This window comes from Batrachochytrium dendrobatidis (genome assembly GCF_000203795.2).
Source record: "Batrachochytrium dendrobatidis JAM81 unplaced genomic scaffold BATDEscaffold_1, whole genome shotgun sequence".
NCBI lineage: Eukaryota > Fungi > Chytridiomycota > Chytridiomycetes > Rhizophydiales > Batrachochytrium > Batrachochytrium dendrobatidis.
The window spans coordinates 2,504,127-2,525,713 of record NW_006281099.1 but is presented as its reverse complement, the minus strand read 5'-3'; the positions used below and the strand labels follow the sequence as shown (position 1 = coordinate 2,525,713).

At 39.2% G+C, this 21,587-nt stretch overlaps 5 protein-coding genes across 5 annotated transcripts; 3 read left to right on the top strand and 2 right to left on the bottom strand.

The window, feature by feature from the left end:
- Positions 1 to 39: 39 nt before the first annotated feature.
- On the top strand, positions 40 to 1,908 carry BATDEDRAFT_84908 (uncharacterized protein; the record flags this gene model as incomplete). Its single annotated transcript, XM_006676298.1, has 1 exon — positions 40 to 1,908. One exon carries the CDS (start codon positions 40 to 42, stop codon positions 1,789 to 1,791), a length of 1,752 nt encoding a protein of 583 aa, XP_006676361.1. The 3' UTR covers positions 1,792 to 1,908.
- Positions 1,909 to 6,974: 5,066 nt separating this feature from the next.
- On the bottom strand, positions 6,975 to 10,598 carry BATDEDRAFT_84907 (uncharacterized protein; the record flags this gene model as incomplete). The annotated part of the gene is made up of 4 exons (XM_006676013.1): positions 6,975 to 7,073; positions 7,164 to 8,609; positions 8,742 to 9,424; positions 9,923 to 10,598. The coding sequence occupies 4 exons, from the start codon at positions 10,596 to 10,598 to the stop codon at positions 7,017 to 7,019; spliced, it is 2,862 nt and encodes a 953-aa protein (XP_006676076.1). The 3' UTR covers positions 6,975 to 7,016.
- Positions 10,599 to 11,688: 1,090 nt separating this feature from the next.
- Positions 11,689 to 14,911, top strand: BATDEDRAFT_21983 (uncharacterized protein; the record flags this gene model as incomplete). The annotated part of the gene is made up of 8 exons (XM_006675372.1): positions 11,689 to 11,802; positions 12,247 to 12,473; positions 12,915 to 12,948; positions 13,157 to 13,210; positions 13,388 to 13,411; positions 13,503 to 13,649; positions 13,760 to 13,915; positions 13,997 to 14,911. 8 exons carry the CDS (start codon positions 11,689 to 11,691, stop codon positions 14,909 to 14,911), a joined length of 1,671 nt encoding a protein of 556 aa, XP_006675435.1.
- Positions 14,912 to 15,206: 295 nt separating this feature from the next.
- BATDEDRAFT_21982 (uncharacterized protein) lies at positions 15,207 to 18,308 on the bottom strand (the record flags this gene model as incomplete). The annotated part of the gene is made up of 11 exons (XM_006675371.1): positions 15,207 to 15,441; positions 15,586 to 15,670; positions 15,791 to 15,915; positions 16,081 to 16,352; positions 16,474 to 16,610; positions 16,701 to 16,806; positions 16,879 to 17,325; positions 17,413 to 17,503; positions 17,581 to 17,748; positions 17,842 to 17,989; positions 18,137 to 18,308. 11 exons carry the CDS (start codon positions 18,306 to 18,308, stop codon positions 15,207 to 15,209), a joined length of 1,986 nt encoding a protein of 661 aa, XP_006675434.1.
- Positions 18,309 to 19,039: 731 nt separating this feature from the next.
- BATDEDRAFT_15529 (alpha-ketoglutarate dehydrogenase KGD2) lies at positions 19,040 to 21,453 on the top strand. Its single transcript, XM_006675064.1, has 8 exons — positions 19,040 to 19,232; positions 19,504 to 19,544; positions 19,707 to 19,778; positions 19,856 to 19,911; positions 19,998 to 20,381; positions 20,454 to 20,834; positions 20,934 to 21,101; positions 21,227 to 21,453. Exons 1-8 carry the CDS (start codon positions 19,102 to 19,104, stop codon positions 21,359 to 21,361), a joined length of 1,368 nt encoding a protein of 455 aa, XP_006675127.1. The 5' UTR covers positions 19,040 to 19,101; the 3' UTR covers positions 21,362 to 21,453.
- Positions 21,454 to 21,587: the final 134 nt, after the last annotated feature.

Genomic DNA, 21,587 nt, shown 5'->3' with positions numbered 1-21,587 from the left:
GACAAATAAATTGCTTTTTTATCCTTGTCTCCTCACAAAATGTCAAAAAGATATCTTAATGTTGAATACGCTGGAACCAGAACCAGAATCGACATTACTGACTTTGAAGACCTGAGTGACGCTCAGGATGCCATCAAGGCAAAGTATGGCCCTGCTATGGCTGACATTGGTGCTCCTCAACTCCAGCTCTACGACCAACAAGGCCAGCTTATCGCAGACCTAGATGACATAGCAATTGAAAACACTCCGCAATACTACAAGAAACGTACTCGAGGAGGCTCCTGTGTTGTTATTGGTGTTTTACCTTTACCTCCAAGACAACCTACTCAAACTGACCTAGATTCAGCATCTGCTGCAGCCTCGACCTCTCACTTACCAGCAGAGGAAGGCTCCTCTCGCAAACGACAACGTACCGAGCCTGAATCTGAAATCAATGATTTGACAGCCCAGTTCAAGTTGTTTGCAAACAGTCGGTTGGATAAAAGATGCATTCAGTCTCAAGACCAAAAACTGCTCCCATATCCTCAAAACGAAGTTCAAAAATTATATGTCAGAAAGTGCTATAAAGATGTCTTTAAATTGCTTCTGGCTCAAATTGGTGATAAGAAGAAATCATTTGCAATATCTGGGACGCCGGGCATTGGAAAGTCGCTATTCTTTGTCTACATTTTGTACCGCCTGATCAAGGGCTCTCGTAAGAAAACTCTGTCTCTAAAGCCAAACCGAATTGTTTATCAAGTGGGATCTACGTACGAATGCTTTGACTTGCAACAACAATTCGTCGCCAGGACCACGAGGTTTGATGCGGAGGAATTGGTTAGGAAACAAGATACATTCTACGTTATTGATGGACGAACGTCTGAACCGCTCGTTTCGTCTTGTATTGTCTTGTTCATTTCATCCCCCCGTTCGGAATGGTACAAGGAATTTGTGAAGCAGAAGATGGCCAAGGAATGGTATTTTCCTGTTTGGACTTTCAAAGAGTTACAGGCTTGTTGGCTCCACTGCTATCCGGATTTGCGCTCTAAAACCTTCAAAAAGAGATATCGCATCTATGGTGGTGTAGCTCGTTCTGTCTTTGATACTTCATCAGATCCAATCAAGAAAGCTTTGGCCGACGTTAATGCAGTCAAAGGGACACAAAGCATTGGAGAACTGACCAAAGCATTTACGACATCTCACACTTTGCTTCATGTTATTGTGTCAGACGACGGGAAGTACGAATTCTTGCATCTTGATATCGCTTCAAAATATGTTGGAGAAAAACTCTGGCAACGTCATTCTTCTCAAATGATTACCAATATACAGGTAATGCTTGGTACTCCAGACGAGATTTCAAGATATTTTTTCGAGATATACGGACACAGGGTTTTTTCTACTGGTAGGAAAACTCTCAAATGCAGATGCCTGGAAGATGGTAAAGCGACAAAGATTACTTTGGATGCACTCAATGGTCAACGAACTACATTTGGAAGAGATACTATCCCTACTGCTGCAGCACTTAATGGCAACTATTACGAACCGACAGATGACGATAATTTTCCAGCAATTGATTCACTCAGTCAACAGGGAATGTTTCAATTTACAGTTGCTGCTGAACATCCAATTCGCGGAGTTGATATTCTTACACAACTGTGCAATTTGTATGATGAACCCAAACTTTATTTTGTGGTTCCACCTCATCGGTTTAAAGGGTTCAAAAAGCAGACTTTCAAAGCAAAGAAAGGCACAGAGCAGGTACAACCCATTCCTGGATTGAAACAATACGTTATAAAACTCCCTCTAATGTAATCAGATTTGAAGAGTAGAAAGTGGTAGTTGTATTTTACAACTGAAATGGCATATTTTCAATCATTCCAACCATTCCAATTATTTGATAATTCAATGTTAATACAACTGGCATCATACAATTGTGTCCATTCAAGGGATTGAGATGCATTTAGCATGGAAAGTTCCAAATTCAAGTTTACTATTGTAACATACGCTTTTTGACAAATAATGGCTCTGTTGACACATCCTTGTACCATCTAATCGTGTCCGATTGAAGCATCAAGTATGAGTTTGGCAGACAACTTGCAACTTTAATCAACTTGTATACGGTAAGCATTTTGATAATGTCGGCATTTGTCAGGATATCACACCTGACAACTTTGAATCAGATTTAGCAGTGATTATAGGTGAAAACACCAATCTAGCACAACAACAATTCCAGACAATTCCAGACAATCCGATTCTGATTAGTTCTAAAACCAGAATTCACATTGCAACCACAAACCAAATGCGTTCAATATCAATCACAATCATCATGGACGAATGTATCAAAGTATGTCGTCAACTTTTGAATATTTTAGCAGTCTTGCTTAAAACAAGTGGTATCATCCAGTGCACTACATATACTACTCATGGTCATTGACAACTGATTGTATAGTAATAGTTTGAGTGTATTGTGAGCAAATTATTGATGATGGAATAACACACATTTTGGTTATGATACTAGAAACACACAAACTTCAAATAACTGCGCAACTATATGTTCAAACTCTGCTCCAAATATATGTTGTTGTATACAGCAAACCTGGCAAAGTGTTGTATTTTGTCATGGCTGCATTGTCCCGAGACATAATTCGAGGCTTGTTACAACGGGTTACCAGATTTGATATCCAATAGGTTTGATAAAAGTGTTGCAATTGACATTTATGTTTGTGGATAACAATATTTTGGAATCAACTCGTTCAATTTGGAAATCAGTTGGATTTCTTGCTGATATCAATATCAATGTCAGTTCAACTCAATTGATTGGAGTAGCACTCGAGTGCTTGCAGTATTGAGTTTGGTTCAAACAGTAATACACAGTGACACACTGATTATCATTTCAGTGAAAAATGATACAGAAATGATCATTCCCAAAACAAGGAATCTGAATGACTGAAACGTAGATTGTGAGCATATGACTGCATGTTGATGGTCATCATTATTGACAAGTAGATCACAGCAAATCAAAGATACAAAGGAATGATCCAATAAACTAATTGCGTTGTTTATTAAAGAACGGGAAGAGTGTTTTTATAATATGGGAGAGCGATGAACAATACCAGAAGGAATGTATGCAAGCCATCGTTCAAGCATCATTGTTGAGGATACCTAATTACTATAGATCTTCCATCCGAGGTGACTGGTGATCACAACTGATGATCACATCCCAGATATATACAAAGGATTCACTCAGTGAAAATCAACAGACTTGACATCTCAACACTCTCACATTACAATGACATACGCTATTAACTGTCCAACAATATCGAGTTTAATTTGGTGGATATTAATCGGTGTTGCTTGATCATCAAATGGCATACATGTCTAATGCCCAGTATCAGAAATGGACACCGCCAATCTATCAAAATGGCACAAATGGAGCATACATTCCAACTGATCATATGTTGAGTTGTATAGCAACATATTGTGTAGTAATCATGTGTGATCCATTGTAAATCATAACTACATGTCTAGCATACTTTGTGTCAATTATTTGTCGGTATAAAATGGATGATTTGTCCAATTTGTATTCAATCAAATGTATTGTAAAAATGGGGTTTTTGATTGAGTAATACTATATGACCATGAATGATGGAACTGGAACATGATTACAAGTATACACATTCAAACATCTGAACAACTCTGATACAATCAAATGTATTGTCACTTGTCAGTTCTACATGACTGTATCGGATCTGTTCAAATACCTGTGATGTGTATATCTGCAACTCAAGATCGTGAATGCTGTTTGTAGTGCAATGTCTGTCATGACAACCCATATCAGTTATACAGTGTGTATCATATTTTAACAGCACTGATCATGTTTTGATGGATTGTTATACGTCGCAACGCTTTGAAAGTCAATTCTACCACGCAAGTCGTGAGATTGCAAGTCGAACAATATCTTGTGTGGTAGTGTTTTCATATGGAGCAATATTGTATCACATCAAAACATTGTATTAGTCGACAGGCACACGATTGTGATGGTAATAGTTTGCAGTTTGATACACGTTTGACAAATGAAACGCAAGTTTATTTGGACAATTACGAGTGTTGGCTGATTGCTGCAAGATTGCACCAAGATTGCTGATATTACAACAACCACAAATGTGTCCAGGACTGCTGTGAAGTTCCAGTATATGGACAGTTGGTAGGATTACAACAAAATGGCATTTGCAAGTTTTATGTCATGGCTATGTGGGATCATGCTGTATTGATATGTCCATCTATGATACAATGCCAAAAATGTTGAATGAACAATGAGCAATGAACAATGGGTAATAGAAATATAATTGGTGAGCATTTTTCAAAGCATACATTAGGTGACATTCCGTATAACAATATCAACAAAAACAGTAGTTTAATGGATGAATCTAGAAATATTATACCATCGACATTGGATTGCTACTCGAGACTGATTGGTGGTCGATCAAATGGAACAATGAAATATTTGACTGGTTGTGATTAAACATACATTACAAATTGTAATTTACAACGTGGTTGTGGTTGGTAAACCGATAATGTCATGCATCTACAATAAGATCCAAAACCAAACTAATCCACTCCACTCCAATCCATTCTAGTCCAGTCCAGTCCATTCGTGTTGTTTTGTAATCACTGGATCGTGTAATATTTCATTTAGTGACCAAAAGTTGTCAGGAATCAATTGCTGTAATGAGTGGTTCAAATTGATGTTTTGTGTGTTGATCACAATGGCTGTGTATTACAAGATCACTTGCGGTATTGATTTGTCAATCAACGAGTGTAATTCACTCGAAAAGAGTTTACTGGACTGTATGATTGAAAACAATACCACCACTTTGGTACAATTGATACACGATAGTGGATTGACTGCATGATTATTTGGCAGTTGGATCAACTCTTGTATCGTTGGAACCCAGTTTGACAAGCCAGCCATATCCATACAAAACAGACGACTCGAATGGCGTGTTTGTAGCCAATGTTATTATTTGAACCAGTCTTTCAGTTTTTTCAACACTTTCCAACACTTTCAATCCACTTGATCCACTTGGTTCACTTGATCCTTGTATCAAGTCAGAACATTTAAACCATCTACCATAAACCATAAACCATTACAACCAGTTTTACATATTGGATCTATCAAAATGTTGAACAAGCTCAAACCAGCCATTGATTAAATCGAGTTGTTAAATGCTGAGTTGCATGGCTGGTTGTGGATAGCTTATTATTGATTACGCCATTCAAATACCGATGATTGAAAACACCAATATTTCAATACACGATTCGATTGGTAACAGTGTGGTTTGGGTATTTACTGTTGTCAACCGATTTCAAGTCTTGTTGATAAATGGTTGCACTTTTGACAATCAGTATATCCGCAATCAGTTGGAATTGGTTTTGATACTGTATGCCAAGAACCTATTTAGTGTTGGTGTGATTCAGGTTTTGAAATACTTGTATATTTATACATGCCAACAACACATCAATGCAACAATACAACAACACAAACAGTAATACACTGATTGACAATGTATACGCTGAATAATCCAGATATACTTGATACTGTATTAGAACCAATCAAGTTCAACTTTGATTTGAATGTCATGCATAATAGTAAAACTAAACGTGTGATATCAACAATCCACCTAGTGTATGTTGTATATCGACATCATAATGCATACCATGATCACCACATGATGGTGCACAAACATGTTTGACATGTGTCATGTAAACACTCGATATGCCGTGTATTGGCATCTTTTATCATAAACCAACAGCAAGTATATTTGACTGTAGCGACTTTTACTAGCATATTACATCAATCGACTATGCTGATCGACTGTCATACACACATAGTATACCATACCATAGCATACCATGCAATATCACAGTATTAATGGAATGTATGATACTGTTGATGACAGATCCCAGCAGAATCTGAATGGTTAGATTCGATATTCAAAGTAATGTATTGCTGTATGTATGTATTGGTCAAATTGTAATACAAGTAATAGCAATGCATTAGTATGCATTAATATGCCAGTCAACAGCCATATTCAAAACCAAGTCAATAATATGTAATGAATGTCAAATCACATGCAAAGTTTAATTATGGATTCAAGTCGTGAAATTTCCATTTTGATAAATTGATTCACTTTCCCAAATAAAATCCTAATGAACAACTCAACTCATCACATATTAAAACTACTACACTCCCACATACTCAAACGATCATTTACCACTACCAACAGTCATGCAACAACATCCAAACCCCTGCATGACAAGGTTCAAGATCATATCAGCAAAAACTACTTGCTGTATGGTGCAATGTTTGGAGTAGCTACTATTCTTGGTAGTTTCCTCTGTAGTCAGATCAAAGAGACAGAAGTCAAACTCAAGTCCGATGTCAGTGAAATCAAGACTATGCTGACTCCGTTCATCGTCAAAGTCAAGATGAACAAGGAGAGACTTGATGACATCAAAAAAGACTTGAACAAGAGATGACGACTGATTGTTGATTGTAAATACACTAACATTATTATAATATATTTAAAATAAAAACATGAATGTATCAATGACTGTAATCATGTCAACGAGACCAAAATCACTCATAATTGCCATGACCAGAGTGTTGGATGATCTGTGAGTATTATTAGATGATTGTGTAGTTTAACTTGTAAAGTTGATTGTCTCATTTGTCTCACAGTCATGACACACTCATCATGACTCAGTCGTGCGTTCCGATTGAATATTCAACATCCGATCGTGTGAATCAGTTCAAATCTTCAATGATAAATTTTGCAAAATACGACCGAATGTTGGATAACCACCAAATGATTAAATGTTATACCAAAATTGAATTTGATTAATAGACCAGCTCACGATATTCCAGCTACTCCTTTAAACAAATACAAAAAACTAGAAATCAAAATAATTTTTTGAAATATTTACAGCGTTTTCAAATCATTAATGATAACCGGCTTTATGTTTTTTTCTATAAATTAAAGTGATAGCATATTCATCTCATCGTCGTCACTAAGTTGAGTATTAGCACGAAGCTAAAATTGAAACCAAAATTACAAAAGACAAGAATCCAATTAGTTTCAAGCTTGTCGATTAAGGTGCAGATATTCAAAAGTAGTACATACTGGTTTAGGAACCACAGCCTGGGTGGGATAGATGGAGTCATTTTGAACCGAAAACAAGAATGGACTTTCTTCGCGGACTCCTGTCACGTTTGAATCATACATGGACTCTGTCCTTGTAGCTTGAAACAAAGTTTTGTCTTGAAATTGAGGATCATGCACATGCGAGAAGGGCATAGCAGAACCAAATGGCGGCAAATTCATCAGGGCAAGTCCTGACGATTGACTGGTTGCACCTGGGCTAGATACAAGATTGCTACCATCAGCATTCATGGAAATGGGAAGGTTATTTAATAGGGTGGGTTGTGATAGAGCAGCAGCAGATATACTTGGAACTATTGGAGTAAGGATAGGAGTGGAAAAATTAGTATTTGGTGCGCTCATGGTGTGTGATGACTTGTTATAGGCAGAAGCCATGGCAAACGGCGCGGCAGATTGATTAGGCCACGCTCCTGCTGATTGGATTTCAGAAGAAAAAGTCATACCACGAGCAAAAGGAGACTGCAAATCTAAAGACAGTACATCAGAGTAGTCGCCTTCCTTGAGTGGTGGCATCAGTGAATAATCTTCAGTATGAGTTCCTTCCAATAAGCTTGCAGATTCGCTGTCAGCATGCATAGGGTCGCACAAAAGCGATGTCATATCAGTGCCAATATTTCCATGCCTGATATCAGGAGAAATCAAAGCACTATCCAGACCATGTTGGAATAAATTCAATGCTGGACTGTCGACTGAATACGCGCAGTTGAAACCATTCATAGATGCAGGTTCCATTGAGCCGTATTCGCTATTCAAAGCAGAAAAAAAGCTTCCGTTTTGCGAGCCCATCAAACCAGAGTCTAGAAGATCTTCATCAGTGTCACTCATGTTGAGCATGCGACGGAACGACTCCTGCATGTTCGAGTTGGGCTCGCATGGATATGCATCTAGTCTTGTATCCATGATACACGGATTGCTATTTCGCCTATCACCCAATACGTTTAAAAAGTATTGATTTAACACACCTGCACTAGGCTGTGGAGGAAAACAATTTTGACGATGAGCATGAGCGTTTGTGATCGAGTCTGTCCCAATACCAGACATTGACATGGATCTTTGTAAAATTGGTATATGTGAATTAGAATGCTGCAATCGATTTCCAAGCTCTTGAGAGTGCAGAATTTGCTGACTTGAATGCCGTACAAGTTGATGGGGTCGCGATGGTTGGTGTTGTGTGTTTGCAAGTTTGGTTTTGTTTACGAATCGAATCCTTTTTGCTTGACGCGTATCTCCTTGCGAGCTGGATATGGAATTACTACCAGTAGAAAATGTGTCCGATGTAGGAAGTTGCTTTTTGTAGTCTTCTGTCAGAGTCCACATACCGCCCTTTCCTACACGTGCTTGGGGTCTTGGTTTCTTTTCAAAAATCTTTTGAACAGATAGGTTATGACGGATAGAATTTTGCCAGGTCTGTTATAGACAATTATGAATACAAAACAATACATCATGCCACCAAAATTACAAAACTAGATTGGTTAGATAATGCTTGAAGCAACTGTTTGATCAGTTCACTGCTCAATACTTGAACAAAATCAAACATACCGGAGGGGCGTTACGGAAATATACATAGTGATCTCTGATGTAGTCGTAGATTTCTTGCAAAGACATCATACGACCTGGAGTACTTTCAATAGCTTCTGCAATAAGCTGCATATACGAGTACTTTGGCTTTGAGTCAGATCCATCGTCGATTGTCGATGGAACGGGTGGCATACATGTTGGTGGAGCAGACATTGCAATTACTGAAGAGACTGGAGGTTTGGGTATAAAAGGGATAGTAGACAACATGGGTGCGCTTGGTATAGCCCCATTATTAGGTACATTTGCTTTGGATAGATTAGTTGTAACGAAGGAAGCCGAGTGCAATACCGAAGTATCAATCGGTGCAGGCTTTTTCAGCTTTGTGCGTCGTAGTGCAGGACGACGTGCGGTCGGGTTGGCAAGACTTATCTCCAATACACGATCAAAGTAAGGCGCCGAAGAACCAGGGGTGGGAGTAGCTTGGGTTGAATTTCCAGAAGCAAGCGCACTCTTGTGTGACTGGACCATGTCTGTAGGATCTACACGTCTATTTTTTCCTGCACTATTGCAAGGTGGGGTCACAATCGAGGTATTTTGAGTGGGGATAAGCAAGGGTTCTATTACTTGTCCCAAATATGGGGGAGGATTAGGAGGACAAGAAACAAGAGTTGCAGAGCCTTTGTTTAAATGAGACAAGTAATTGCCTGTTGTTTTATAAAGATATAATGTATCGTTAGAATGAATCGTGTAAATATTATAGTGGTGTGCAATGCATCAACGGGGTATTGCTTAAACATTTAATTTTAAAGCAAGATGATATTCAAGTGCAACAAACAGTATGGTGCCACATCAGCAATTAATAGATCTGACTAGTCACCATAAACGCGAAGTTTCAAGTCGAGACTAGTAGTGACCAAACCAGCATTCATAAAATTACAAACTGAGTTGTTTTAAACAGTATAGATAGTATACAAGTAGTAACATTATGCCCACTATGGCAACACATTGCTCAACCTTGTATTGGTAAAATTAACAAGTCTATCAGTGTATCAGGTGAAACCCAATGTTGACTTTTACTCCACACTATCATCAGGTCTATATATTTATATCCAACCCAGTGTATCCAATAGTCATAGCAAAGCATAGTAGTCATCACGGTTGAATAGAGCTGTCTGGCTAGTTATTAAAGCGATATGACTTACCGACCGTGTCAGCTTGGTTTTCACGTCGTGATTGATGCTGGTCTTGAGTGCTGTTGCTTCGAGCCACATTTTTCCCAGTAAGATGACTCAATGAAGTATTGGTTTCCGAGGTACCAGTTTCAAAGCGAGTCTGCTGCATCAACTGTTGAAGTTGACCATGGGACAACGAGCTCGAGTGCAAGGTTTCAATAACGTTGTTATTGACCGAGCCTGAAATGGAGTTTTGGGAATGACCATCAGCGCGCAAAACCGCGTGCGACATGGAATTACTAGCAGTGTTGCATGTAGCATTGGCGTTATTCACTAGTTGGGTGTTGGCAGCTTGGCCACTCGGGCCATTAAATTCAAAAGCCATGGTGTAGTCTACTGACATTTGCGGCATATTATATTGTTGAGGTTGACCATTTTGGCCCGTGTGATGACCATGGCCGCGCAAATGATGTTGTATCTGATGACTATTCTGGGAATTTAAGTTCATGTATGATGCCTGATTATGTTCAAAACCATTAGAAATAAATTGACTATTAGGAGCAAAAAGATGCGTGCCTAGTGGCTTTTCACCAGATAACTGCTCCAATTGAGGTTGGAGGTGGGTTGGGATTTGGACAAGACTAGAAAGCATAGACGCATTATCCTTTGGGCTTGAGTTAGAGAAGCATTCTGTCTGACCCAACATAACAAGGTGGCTAGAAGATAGTAAGTTGGAAAAGAAAGTAAAAGTAGTGAGATGTGATGGAAAGAACAAAAGGGGCAGTAATGACAGGGTAGAGGTAGAATCAATGATAAACGCGAAGCGATAATAGTGAAAGCGACCAGACCGTGACAAATGGATAAAATGATTACAGGAGAGTTTTGGTTAGAATGGGTGGGTGAAAGCAGGAATTTGATATAGCGATAACAGCACAAAAATGATAAACTGACGAGAATTGCATGCGTGTGATAAGGGGGCTGGGATTGTAACACGAGTGGTATCGGGCGGATATTGTACAAATTGCGGCGACGCAAACTGCAAATGTATATTTGAAGATATGATTGACAGTCGGGGGGATTGGTGGTTACAAAACAATTTGAAACGCCTAATAGAGTGAAGGGTCATCATGATTTTCTACGAGTGGAAACAAATATCAAAAGGTGGAATGGGTGGTTACCCTTCAAATATCTGTGACTACTGTCAGTTCAAGTGCAGTCATCAGACCACCATTCGGGTAGCTGATGCTGAGTATTCCAACAAGTGTCATGGATGTTGTAGCTGGATATCAGGATAGTCACTATAAACATTGAATATGCGCACTATATAACTTGTGTAGATTCAAAAACTTTCGAGGTATATCCAGCTTCAACTCGTTACCAAAATATACTGGCATGAATGCCTTTCTTGAAATTAGAGTTGTAAATATAAAAAGTCGAACGGTATATAGAAAGCCAAATGCTTGGTTAAGCCATCCATTCGACTAAATGGTCCATGCGTTACCAAACTATTCAATATGCATGATTCTACTTGATGGTAATGCAACGAAGCCGAAAAGGTATGTAAAGCATCACACAAGAAAATGAGATGCCAAAGCAATAGTCCGATCTTCGGCTGTATGCAATTGACTGTGGCAATGCCAAGAGTACCAATGAGCGTTACACTAGATTAATGGCATTACTGCATCCGAAAAAATGACATAATTGGGTTTAGCATTTGGAGTGGGTTGATGCAGGATCTGGTATACTGAGCACCTTTGATCCGCTGATCTGTAGCCTGAAAATCACACTATGCTGTGATGGATATGAAGCGGATATACTGCAGGCTGAGTTCGCAGACGAACCATGGAGCCAATGGCACTGAAATACCAGATAATGCAAGTGATACCTTGAATATTTTGAGTTATTACAATGTATACACAAGATACAGTACATGTTTAAACAGGTCTAGCTAATGCAACTAGATTTTAAACTTTGCATTCAAAAGAATGCAGTCAATGTCAGACCAAGTCTTTCTACCAAGCCATTACACTCTTAAACAAGTCTTGAATTTTAATCTATACGAGTATCTTGGAATGCTAATGGTGCTATGTAGAAGCCTAGTGTTATGAGATGTGGTAATGGCCATCCATCAAATTCATAAATTGCACTTTACTTGGGTTACATGTCTGTTCACAATATAGCATTTATCCACCAGATATCACAGCCGTATCCATATAGAATAAAGCACTTGATAAGGATGCCAAGTTACATAATAAACAGCCAATCTCATGACATGGTAATATCACCGAATTACTGCTCAATATTGTTCCTTGAACTCTTTAGTTGACTGATCTTTTCTGGTGATTGGCATGTAGAGTTGCATTCCTGAGATGTGCAATCCATGTTTTCTTGGACTAGTAGGCAAAAACATCCGAGATTATGGCACAGCAAAAATAAGTTGTATTGAGAACAGCCATCCAATGTCTGGATTGCAATGGATGAATCTGGCGATCTTGGTGTATGACTACCAAACTCGTACAATCTCAGTCCAAAACTATAGCTCAATCCTGCCTGAAACAATGCTTGAGAATGTTGATCTGTGGTAGGAATGGTAACGGATATTTAGCCATTGTTTATTTTGAAGCATAGGCAAGCACTACAAGATGAATACAGAATTGTTCCATCTGTGAATACGACAGATTGAGTCTGAAACGAGGCGGATTTACTCAAGTCCGGCCTTGAGGGATCGTATATTGGTAACACAGCTCAGTGGGTGCTGCTTCCACTAGAACAAGTACTTTGCTGATCCTATACCAAGTAGTAGAACTAGACAACACGGAATAATAGTAAATGTAGCCGAGTACGAGTAAATTCAAGTTGCTGAACCCCAAGGATTGATGGTCAGATGGATTGCTGAGGAATTGTGATTCTACGGGTAAGTTGTGCCACTAGTGCCATTGAGAAGCAGCTTGAAATAGGACAAGTCGCTCAGTTTCTTTGGCATTTCAACTCTAGTCACTCTTATCAACTGTGGCATTTGTAGCTGCAATTGCATAGTTATGAGTACTTTCAAACAGGTTGGTGTTGCCAAGGTTGATTTCATGTGTAAACTATGGTCGAATGCGCTTTGAATTGATGCTGTTCAGTGTTGTGGCATTTGATACTGTCATACATTCGTTGCGCTATATATTTGTTCCAGTAGCATCGTTGATGATGATTGTCGCCTTTGTAATGTGGCTTTTATAATCGCTGTTCTAATCCACTCCTATGTTCCAAATGTAACAGGATGCGCATAATCAGCAGATACTAGCAGACCTGCTCCGTCAAGAAGTCAATAAGGTATGTAATAGATTTAATATGGCTTGGATACTCGGGATAAGTTTGCAATGCTTTATAGAGTAGATACAATGCTTTCCATGCCATTTGATGCATGAAAATGTTGGTTCTTGTCTGCCTTGACCGAAATGTCGTCTCATATTTTTAACCATCCAATAATTTATCCTAATTCTACTCTAGCGATGTTTCGACTGTTTAGCCAAGGTAATCTATGTTGGCATATTCTCACCCAGTAAATCCAATACTCTATTGCAAAGCTAACATGGCCGTATTATCATAACCTCGTGTCTAATAGTTTCCTACGTGTGTCAATGTAACAGCGTTTACCTTTGTATGCATGTCTTGCGCTGGTCTTCTCCGTGAAATCAAACATCGTATCAAATCAATATCTGCCTCTATATTCACACTAGAAGAAATGGACGCAATTCAAGGTGGAAATAGTGTGAGTTGCACTTGAAACTGCTTGCATGAATTCACGCTTGTTTTCATTACCAACTCGGGTTTAATCTTTTTAAATTATCATGATTCTGCATCGCCCATTGTTGAATACAGGCTGCACAAAAGGTTTGGCTTGGAAAATGGTGCGATATAACCAACATGGCGCCGGATGGTCAAAGCCCAGAAAGTATGCGCGTGTTTATGGATATAAAGTATATTCAAAAACGATATTACATTTCTCCGTGTGATACTCCTTCAAAGTTTTCAGCAGTAAGTTGTAGTTTATTTTTTTACCAGAATACACTAAATGGATACATTAAAAGCGATTCAACTCTGATTTATTGTAATTAGTTGTGCTGTATGGATCAAAAAATCACTGCCAGGATGTTATCATCTCTTGAAACACAATCGCAGTTAGAACCTTTGCCGCCAGTATCAAATTTGCAAACCGAATCCAGCAACAAATTTGATTTACTTACTTCTTCATCAGCTGGACAGCACTTATTTGATCAAGCAGTGCCATCTAAACTTGCTATTCAGTCGGGAGTAAAACAAGCCTCTTCACTTGTAAATGATGATTTTGGGGATTTTCAGTCGTCGTCTACGTCCAGTGCACCAGAGGCTCTTCAGCCGTCTTTTGCTACTTTTCCACCATCTTCTTCAGCCTCAGCACAGTCTACAGCTCAAAACTATTATTCCCCATTGCGAGATTTAGCCAACGCGACTGCTAGTTCACATGCTACAGAGTGGAGTGATTTTATTACAGATTACCAGTCCGTTGCCAAGCCATCTGATGCAGTCTTTTCAGCCGTTACCCAACACCAGAGTGCATTCATCCTACCAGCCTCTACAGCACAAGCGCCTTTGGCCACAGAAATGTTTACAAGATTTTCGCAGCATAATGGAACACAACTTTCAGAGCTTTCTACACTTTCGCTTCAACCCACTCATCATTTTGATACAGTCAAATCGGCATCAGGAACGCATTGGGTATCACTCACTCCAACTGGAACTCAGCATATAGCGACCAACTTTTCCAATGCAAATGCCTTGACTAGCGCATTTGGCAAACATCACTCACTTGTTTCTCCAGTTTTGTCCAACTCAGATTCATTAGCACACACACCTCCAGTTACACCAGACGAACAGACGATTGGCACCAAAGATGCATTCAGCGATCTACTGGGTTCCTTGATGTCCACCATGCCTGTGACTCCAAAACAGTCGACTGCTTCTATTCGCAATACCTCTGCTAGTTTGATCTAGTTGAACTCATCAACTTTCTGATGTATACATATCAAATCCTCGTGTCTGTAGTGTGTAACTATAAACCAAAAGATTTGCAAAATAACTCTTGTGAATTCAACACCCATTAAAAATTGTTACCCTGTCTACTGATTTGTCCAATTCAGTTCACAACACATGTTGAGGCTCTTAATCTAATCAAATATTATTTGAATCTAGACAGTATATAAATCAGGTATTGATTAAACACTCAACATTGGCATTTTTATACTTTGATCTTAATTACGGTCGAGTCCATATTATATCAAGTGCGTATCTAGTTTAGAGTTCCCCATTGCACAACACATTTGTCCTTGTCACTTGCAGAATACACTGCACTTCCGCCTTGAGGATGCCATACTACTCCGCATACAGCGGACTTGTGCTCCTTATTAGATTGGACCATTTTCTTGGACGCTATATCCCAGAAAAACACAGTGCCATCTGCAGAGCCAGATGATATAAATGATCCATCCGGGCTAAAACAAGACCGTGCCCAGTTCATGCCTACCCTATAGTAACCATCGCTTGAATGATTAAAATGTAAAAATGAGCAGGTGATATATTAGTCCACACGGAATTGATTGTGCAATCAAAACAAAGCATGCATACAGGAGCAAGTCCTAAAACATAAGCTATATAAACGAATGACTTACGCATAGGTGGCTATAGGAGTGTAGGTTCGCACATCAAGTAATTGCAGAGTATGGTCGCGCGATGTAGTTAAAAATTGGTGTTGGTCTAAAAAGAAATAATAAGTAGTGCGAATTTGGAAAATATGAAACGTGTCGGTTAAACTCTATCTGCCAATATAATAGTAGTAAATATAACAGCTCTATGAACATTTAAAATAAAACATACTTGGGGATACTTCTACACTCGTAACCTGTCCAGAATGGATGCCTGTAATCTCTCGAATGTTATTTCCTGTTCGTGCATCCCAGATTCGCACATTGTTATCTAGATGCCCACTGATAATTATTTGACTGGTTGAAAAATAACTCGTGGTCAGTATTTTCAAGTATCGCAGAAGCAGAATGATCATGAAATCTAAACCATAGGTTGAATTTGAAACAAAATATGCCAATGTGTAGAGAAATACAATCCCACTTGCTTTAAAAACATTTGAAATGGTTGTATATTTTACATACCCTTCACTATCTAGCAGAGCAAGATCGTTACAGCTTGATAATGTAAACAGCGTTCTAATACCTATTCCATAATCCAGCCGTTTCATTAGTCTTTGACGGCGTACAAAACAGCCACAAACAAGGCAATGCAGAGATATAGCATTAAGAAACTCACTGTATCCTTTAACCAAGTCCCAAATTTTTATAGATCTATCGTGAGATCCAGATACAATCCGATTACTATTGGTAAATCTGGCAGCACAGACTTTTCCAGAATGCCCCGTAAATGTAATCTATTGATGATTACATTTCGTTAGGTCTCTGATTTCAAGTGACTGAATGTATAAGGTGAATGTATTCACCACAGCTCTATAGTAAATGCAAGGACACAACAGCTATAGAATAACCAAATACCTTTGAGCGAAAAGTCAAAGTATTCCATACTTTGATTGAATGATCAATAGATGTAGAAAGTACAGAATCACCAGAGCCGTTAAATGCCACGCATGTAATAGACTGTCCAGCCGTGTCAATGATTGCTTTTTGAGAACCTTTCAAATCATTCATCCGCATTAGTTGGAGTTACAAACGATATCTAACAATAAAATGAATCACCAGTAAAGATTCAAGCAGCCAATTACATGTATTTCCATTAAATAAAATAAGCTTTCGATCATTTCCTCCAGTAGCAAGTAAACCGCCATCTCGGCTTATAGCAATACAGCTAATTTCTCCATCATGAGCAGTCTATATTTTTGATATTAGAGCAGTGTAGCGATCTAAAATCAAGTATCAAAAACATTGTAATAACAAATTTACCATTTTTCGAACTCCAGTGGTGGGTACGACGCATTGTAGCGCAGAGGTTTCGGGATAGATCTTTTCAGGTTTATCCAAGACGGTGTCTGATGGTAGCAAGAATAAAGGGAATCCTAAAAAAGGCTCTTTGCGCTTTGTCGACACTTTGTTTTTCAATGCCCTAAGTTGATCAAAGTAGTACACAGTTACAAGTTTTAATCTTACAATTCTGCGATTGAAGCTACAAAATAAAATAGTGGCTAATTTTGGCATGAATTTCACTTGCGCTTCCATAATTTCGTTGGCTTCGTTCATATGAGAAGCTTCTTTTTGTTTTAGCATAATCCATCGCTCAAGAAGTGTTTTGTTATCTGCTTCAAGCTCAGCAACACGCTTTGTCTTTACATTCAGCTGCTCTTCCCGCTGGATCAATTCAAGCTGGTGAGCCGAAAGTTCATCTCTTAGAATCTATGGAATACAATATTAATTCTAGTCAATACTTTTTGGTACTCAAATGGGAGTTGAATGAGTATAGACTCGATTCTTCTAACATACCTGAATCACATGATCTTTTTCCTTGATGAGATCCTGATTATCAGAGAGTTTTGTTGTTAAAACTCTATTGAGGTTTAATAGTTGATCAACTCTAAAATCCGTATAGACATACGATTGGTTACCAAATTGTAAGGCTCATCTCGAATAGCAAGAGTGGGCAGTGATTACCTCTCAGTCATTGACTTGATCAATTCTTTATCAACATGGCTGGCATCCATCAAATTAAGGACACGCTGGGCACTTCCTGCATTTGTTTTGTATAAATCTGTTTGCTCTTCCTTGAGTTGCTTGACCTCTTGATCCAGATTTGCAAGACGTGCAAGTGTATCTGGATTTCTGATTAAACCAGAATAAAAGCAAGTTTAAAGCAATTAGTTGACTTGGCTTTTGATGAGCCTTGAATAGCAAGTATTGGTTGTGTATCATAACGAATTAATCCAATTCACTTGCCCATTTTGCCTAGCCTCAGCGAGCTGCTGCGTTGTATCAGAGAGTTCTGCACGCAATAATGACAGCTGAGACTGTATGTTCAATATTTCTGCAGACCGATGTTCCGCAATCATCACAGCATCGTTGTCTATATAATCGGTAGAATGCAAGTGAATAAAAGTTGAATTAAACTAATTATCACAGGTTTAGCAGCACATGCTTGAAAGTAGATGAGCCATTCAATGCATGACATGGACTGCCAAGTTCATTATGCAGTCATCAGACCAAGACGTACATGCTTGAAAGAGTGACACAAATGGAGTTTGTTCCCTAGCATCTCGAATGTCCAAAAGAGCAGTCCAGGTTGCAGCCCATTGATGGTCAAGTGTGTTTGGATTGTTGTGATGATCAGCACTTGACTGATTTTCAAGTTTAGTTATTACGGGACTGGCAACGACTGCCGACATATATGGCTGGACAACTGCCTTGAAGGAATTAGACTATCAGTTTTGAAGAGCAACTTTGCACTTGTCCAAAAATTCACGATTATTTCTGTTGAATTGAGTTTCACTGTTAATAGTGTGTTTGTCAGTGTTGATTGCAGTTGAATCCACAAAACATGTTATTTCTGCATTAGTCTTTCAATTGGAATTCTGTATTCAATAAACACAATTTCATATTACAATAGTTTTAAAATTCTGTGTTTTCTAGGCTTTCTTGTATTCCAAATCTCATATGTTCGCGTTCTGGTTCAAGAACAAAGATTACAGTCTCTGGATGATTGCTGTTTACTTGTAATGTTCAGTTTGTAAGAATGGTTGATGACTGAACATGAGATTGACTGCAATTCTAGTGTCAATGTTGAGTTTTTATACAAGATAAACACGGAGACCAATGAAAGAGTTCAAGGAACAATATTTTAGTAAATATAATGACAATTCCATGAAACTGGATTAGTGTGTTTGGCACTCTTAGTGATCCGTTTTACATGAATACGACTGGTTTAACCTCGATACAAACAGCCTGAGGATCACAACCCTAACTAAAAAGTGATGCCTTGACTGGGTCTTCACCTCTTTTTCACCCTTAAATCTTACTGTCGGTATGTACACTGACTGGATTTTAAAGTGCTTTTGATGTTGCCTGCTGACTGTTGATCTTGCAATTCAAACACTTTTTGTTTAGTCTGTCATGTTACCTTCCATTCTCCTTGCCCGGTCGTCGGCCATTGCTGGACGCACTGTTGGCCATTCTGTCGCAATGATCTCTCTTTCTACCTCATCACGTGCTCTTACTGCACGCCTTGCTGTTGCTGCCACTTGCAACAGTCTGCATGCTCGCACATTCCTGTCTGTCGCACGGCCTGCCATTGCTGCTACCACTTTCCGCAGGTATGCTATTTTGCTGTTTGTTTGGTATTGGTTGAATTTTGCGCTGTTTTGAGGAAATGTGAGTTGGCATGTCCTTTAAACATATTAAACCAACTTTTTGTGCAATGCGCATATCAATCGTTGAAATCTTGATTTGGGTTGAATCCTACAACTAGATCTATATTAATCTATTTTATACAATCTATTTTTTGCAATCTCCCATGTAATCTTTTCATTCGTATCCAACTTTGACGACATCTATGATCATTCACGTGTAAACAACTGATCTCAGTGATATCGTCACACCGTCCATGTTTCAAATGCGCCTCATGTGTAAGTATTATCCTGTATTGATTACCTAATGTCATGCAGTCATTTGCCTTGACTCTGACTGTACTCTTGTCTGCATCATTCATTGCTGCTACCCAGTAGCCACTTGTTTTTTAAATGTCAAAGATCTAATGTTCAAATCAATATCCATTACTTTTTAATTAGCTGATAAAACCGTCAAGACTCCATCAATGGGTGACTCGATCACGGAAGGAACTCTGACTCAATGGCACAAAAGTAAGCTGAGATATTTGATCTGGATCTACTCACTAGTACTCTACTCATTGCTATTTTAAATGCTTTATGGTATGCAGAGGTTGGCGACTATGTTTCTCGCGATGAACAGGTTGCTACCATTGAAACTGACAAGGTATTGCATATGCATTTGGCGGCTGTCTGATTTGACAAGATACTTTGTGATTTAGCTTGATTTTTTAACCTTTTTATTTTTGATAGATTGACATTCAAGTCAATTCTCCCGACTCTGGAAAAATCACCGAGTTATGTTCTAATGAGGGCGACACTGTTGCTGTCGGAGGAAATCTATTTAAGCTCGAACTTGGCGAAGTTCCGGCTGGTGCTGCTGCTCCTTCAACACCAGAGCCCCCCAAGGCACCAGCTGCTGCGCCAAAGGCTGCAGTCAGTGCACCTGCTCCGCCTCCTAAAGCACCAGCCTTTTCTCCTGCTACTCCACCCAAGGCTGCAGTCAATACACCTGCTCCATCCAAGGCTGCAGTCAATACACCTGCTCCATCCAAGGCTGCAAGTCCAGCTGCTGCTCCGATTGCTGCTACTGATGATTTCCCAGGATACGCGCCAGGTGTTCGCACTGAGCGTCGCGTAAGTCTTATAACGCTATTGACTTGTTAGTGCTGTTCATTAACACTGCTTGATGTAACCTTTATGATATAGGTCAAGGTCAACCGCATGCGTTCTCGAATTGCTGAACGTCTCAAGGAATCACAAAACACTGCTGCTTCTCTTACCCAATTCAATGAGATCGATATGTCTAGCCTTATGGAGCTTAGATCAAAATATAAGGATCAGGTGTTGGAAAAGCACGGTGTCAAGTTTGGATTTATGGGAGCCTTTGTCAAAGCCTGCGTCCAGGCTTTGCAGGCTGTTCCTGCTGTTAATGCACGTATGGAAAATGATGAAATTGTCTACAATGACTTTGTAGATGTGAGTATTGCCGTTGCCACGCCAAAAGGTCTCGTCACTCCTGTTGTCCGTAACTGCGAGTCTCTGTCAATGGTCCAAGTTGAACAGTCGATAGCTGGACTCGGCAAAAAGGTACTGTTTAATTAACATGCATGATTTGATGTAGACTTTGAGCCTGCTCATTTTCCACCTGTTGATATCTGTGTTTTAACGCTCATTTGAATTCTGTAGGCTCGCGATGGCTTGTTGTCTCTTGAAGACATGGTTGGCGGTACTTTTACCATTTCCAATGGCGGTGTTTTCGGATCGATGATGGGCACTCCTATTATTAACCAGCCACAATCTGCTATTTTCGGCATGCACGCCGTCAAGGATCGTGCTGTTGTTGTCAATGGACAGGTGCGATCGTCATTTAACCCATGCTTTTGGCTGCTAGTGCAGCTCATTACTGATTGACAATTGAATTCATGACATGGCTAATGGGTTGACTCTTTCTATATATTGTATTTTTTGTATTCATCTAGGTTGTTGTTCGTCCAATGATGTATATTGCACTTACTTATGATCATCGTCTTATCGACGGTCGTGAGGCTACTACATTCCTTGTTAAAGTCAAGGAGGCCATTGAGGATCCCCGTCGCCTCCTTCTTGATGTCTAATCTCATCAGTGGATCATGACGATCTTTTACATCCACGTTTCATTTTTCACTCGAGTCTATCCCTCTTCAAATACATGATCCTCTACTTTTTGACTTGATACTTTTATCTTGAGTTGTAGAGTGGTTTGGCTTGAGAAACGAAGCTGTGAATATCCAAAGTGGATAGTAAACCATCACGTGTGAGCCCATGCAACCTAAAATTCAAAATACCCGAGTTTGCTTCAAG

Bases quoted from the DNA above. Each gene is read 5' to 3' on its own strand.
- BATDEDRAFT_15529 (XM_006675064.1), top strand. From the start codon at position 19,102: ATGATCTCTCTTTCTACCTCATCACGTGCTCTTACTGCACGCCTTGCT. The intron at 19,779-19,855 runs GTAAGCTGAGAT...TATGGTATGCAG, and splicing joins TCTGACTCAATGGCACAAAA to AGGTTGGCGACTATGTTTCT. The intron at 20,835-20,933 runs GTACTGTTTAAT...TGAATTCTGTAG, and splicing joins TAGCTGGACTCGGCAAAAAG to GCTCGCGATGGCTTGTTGTC.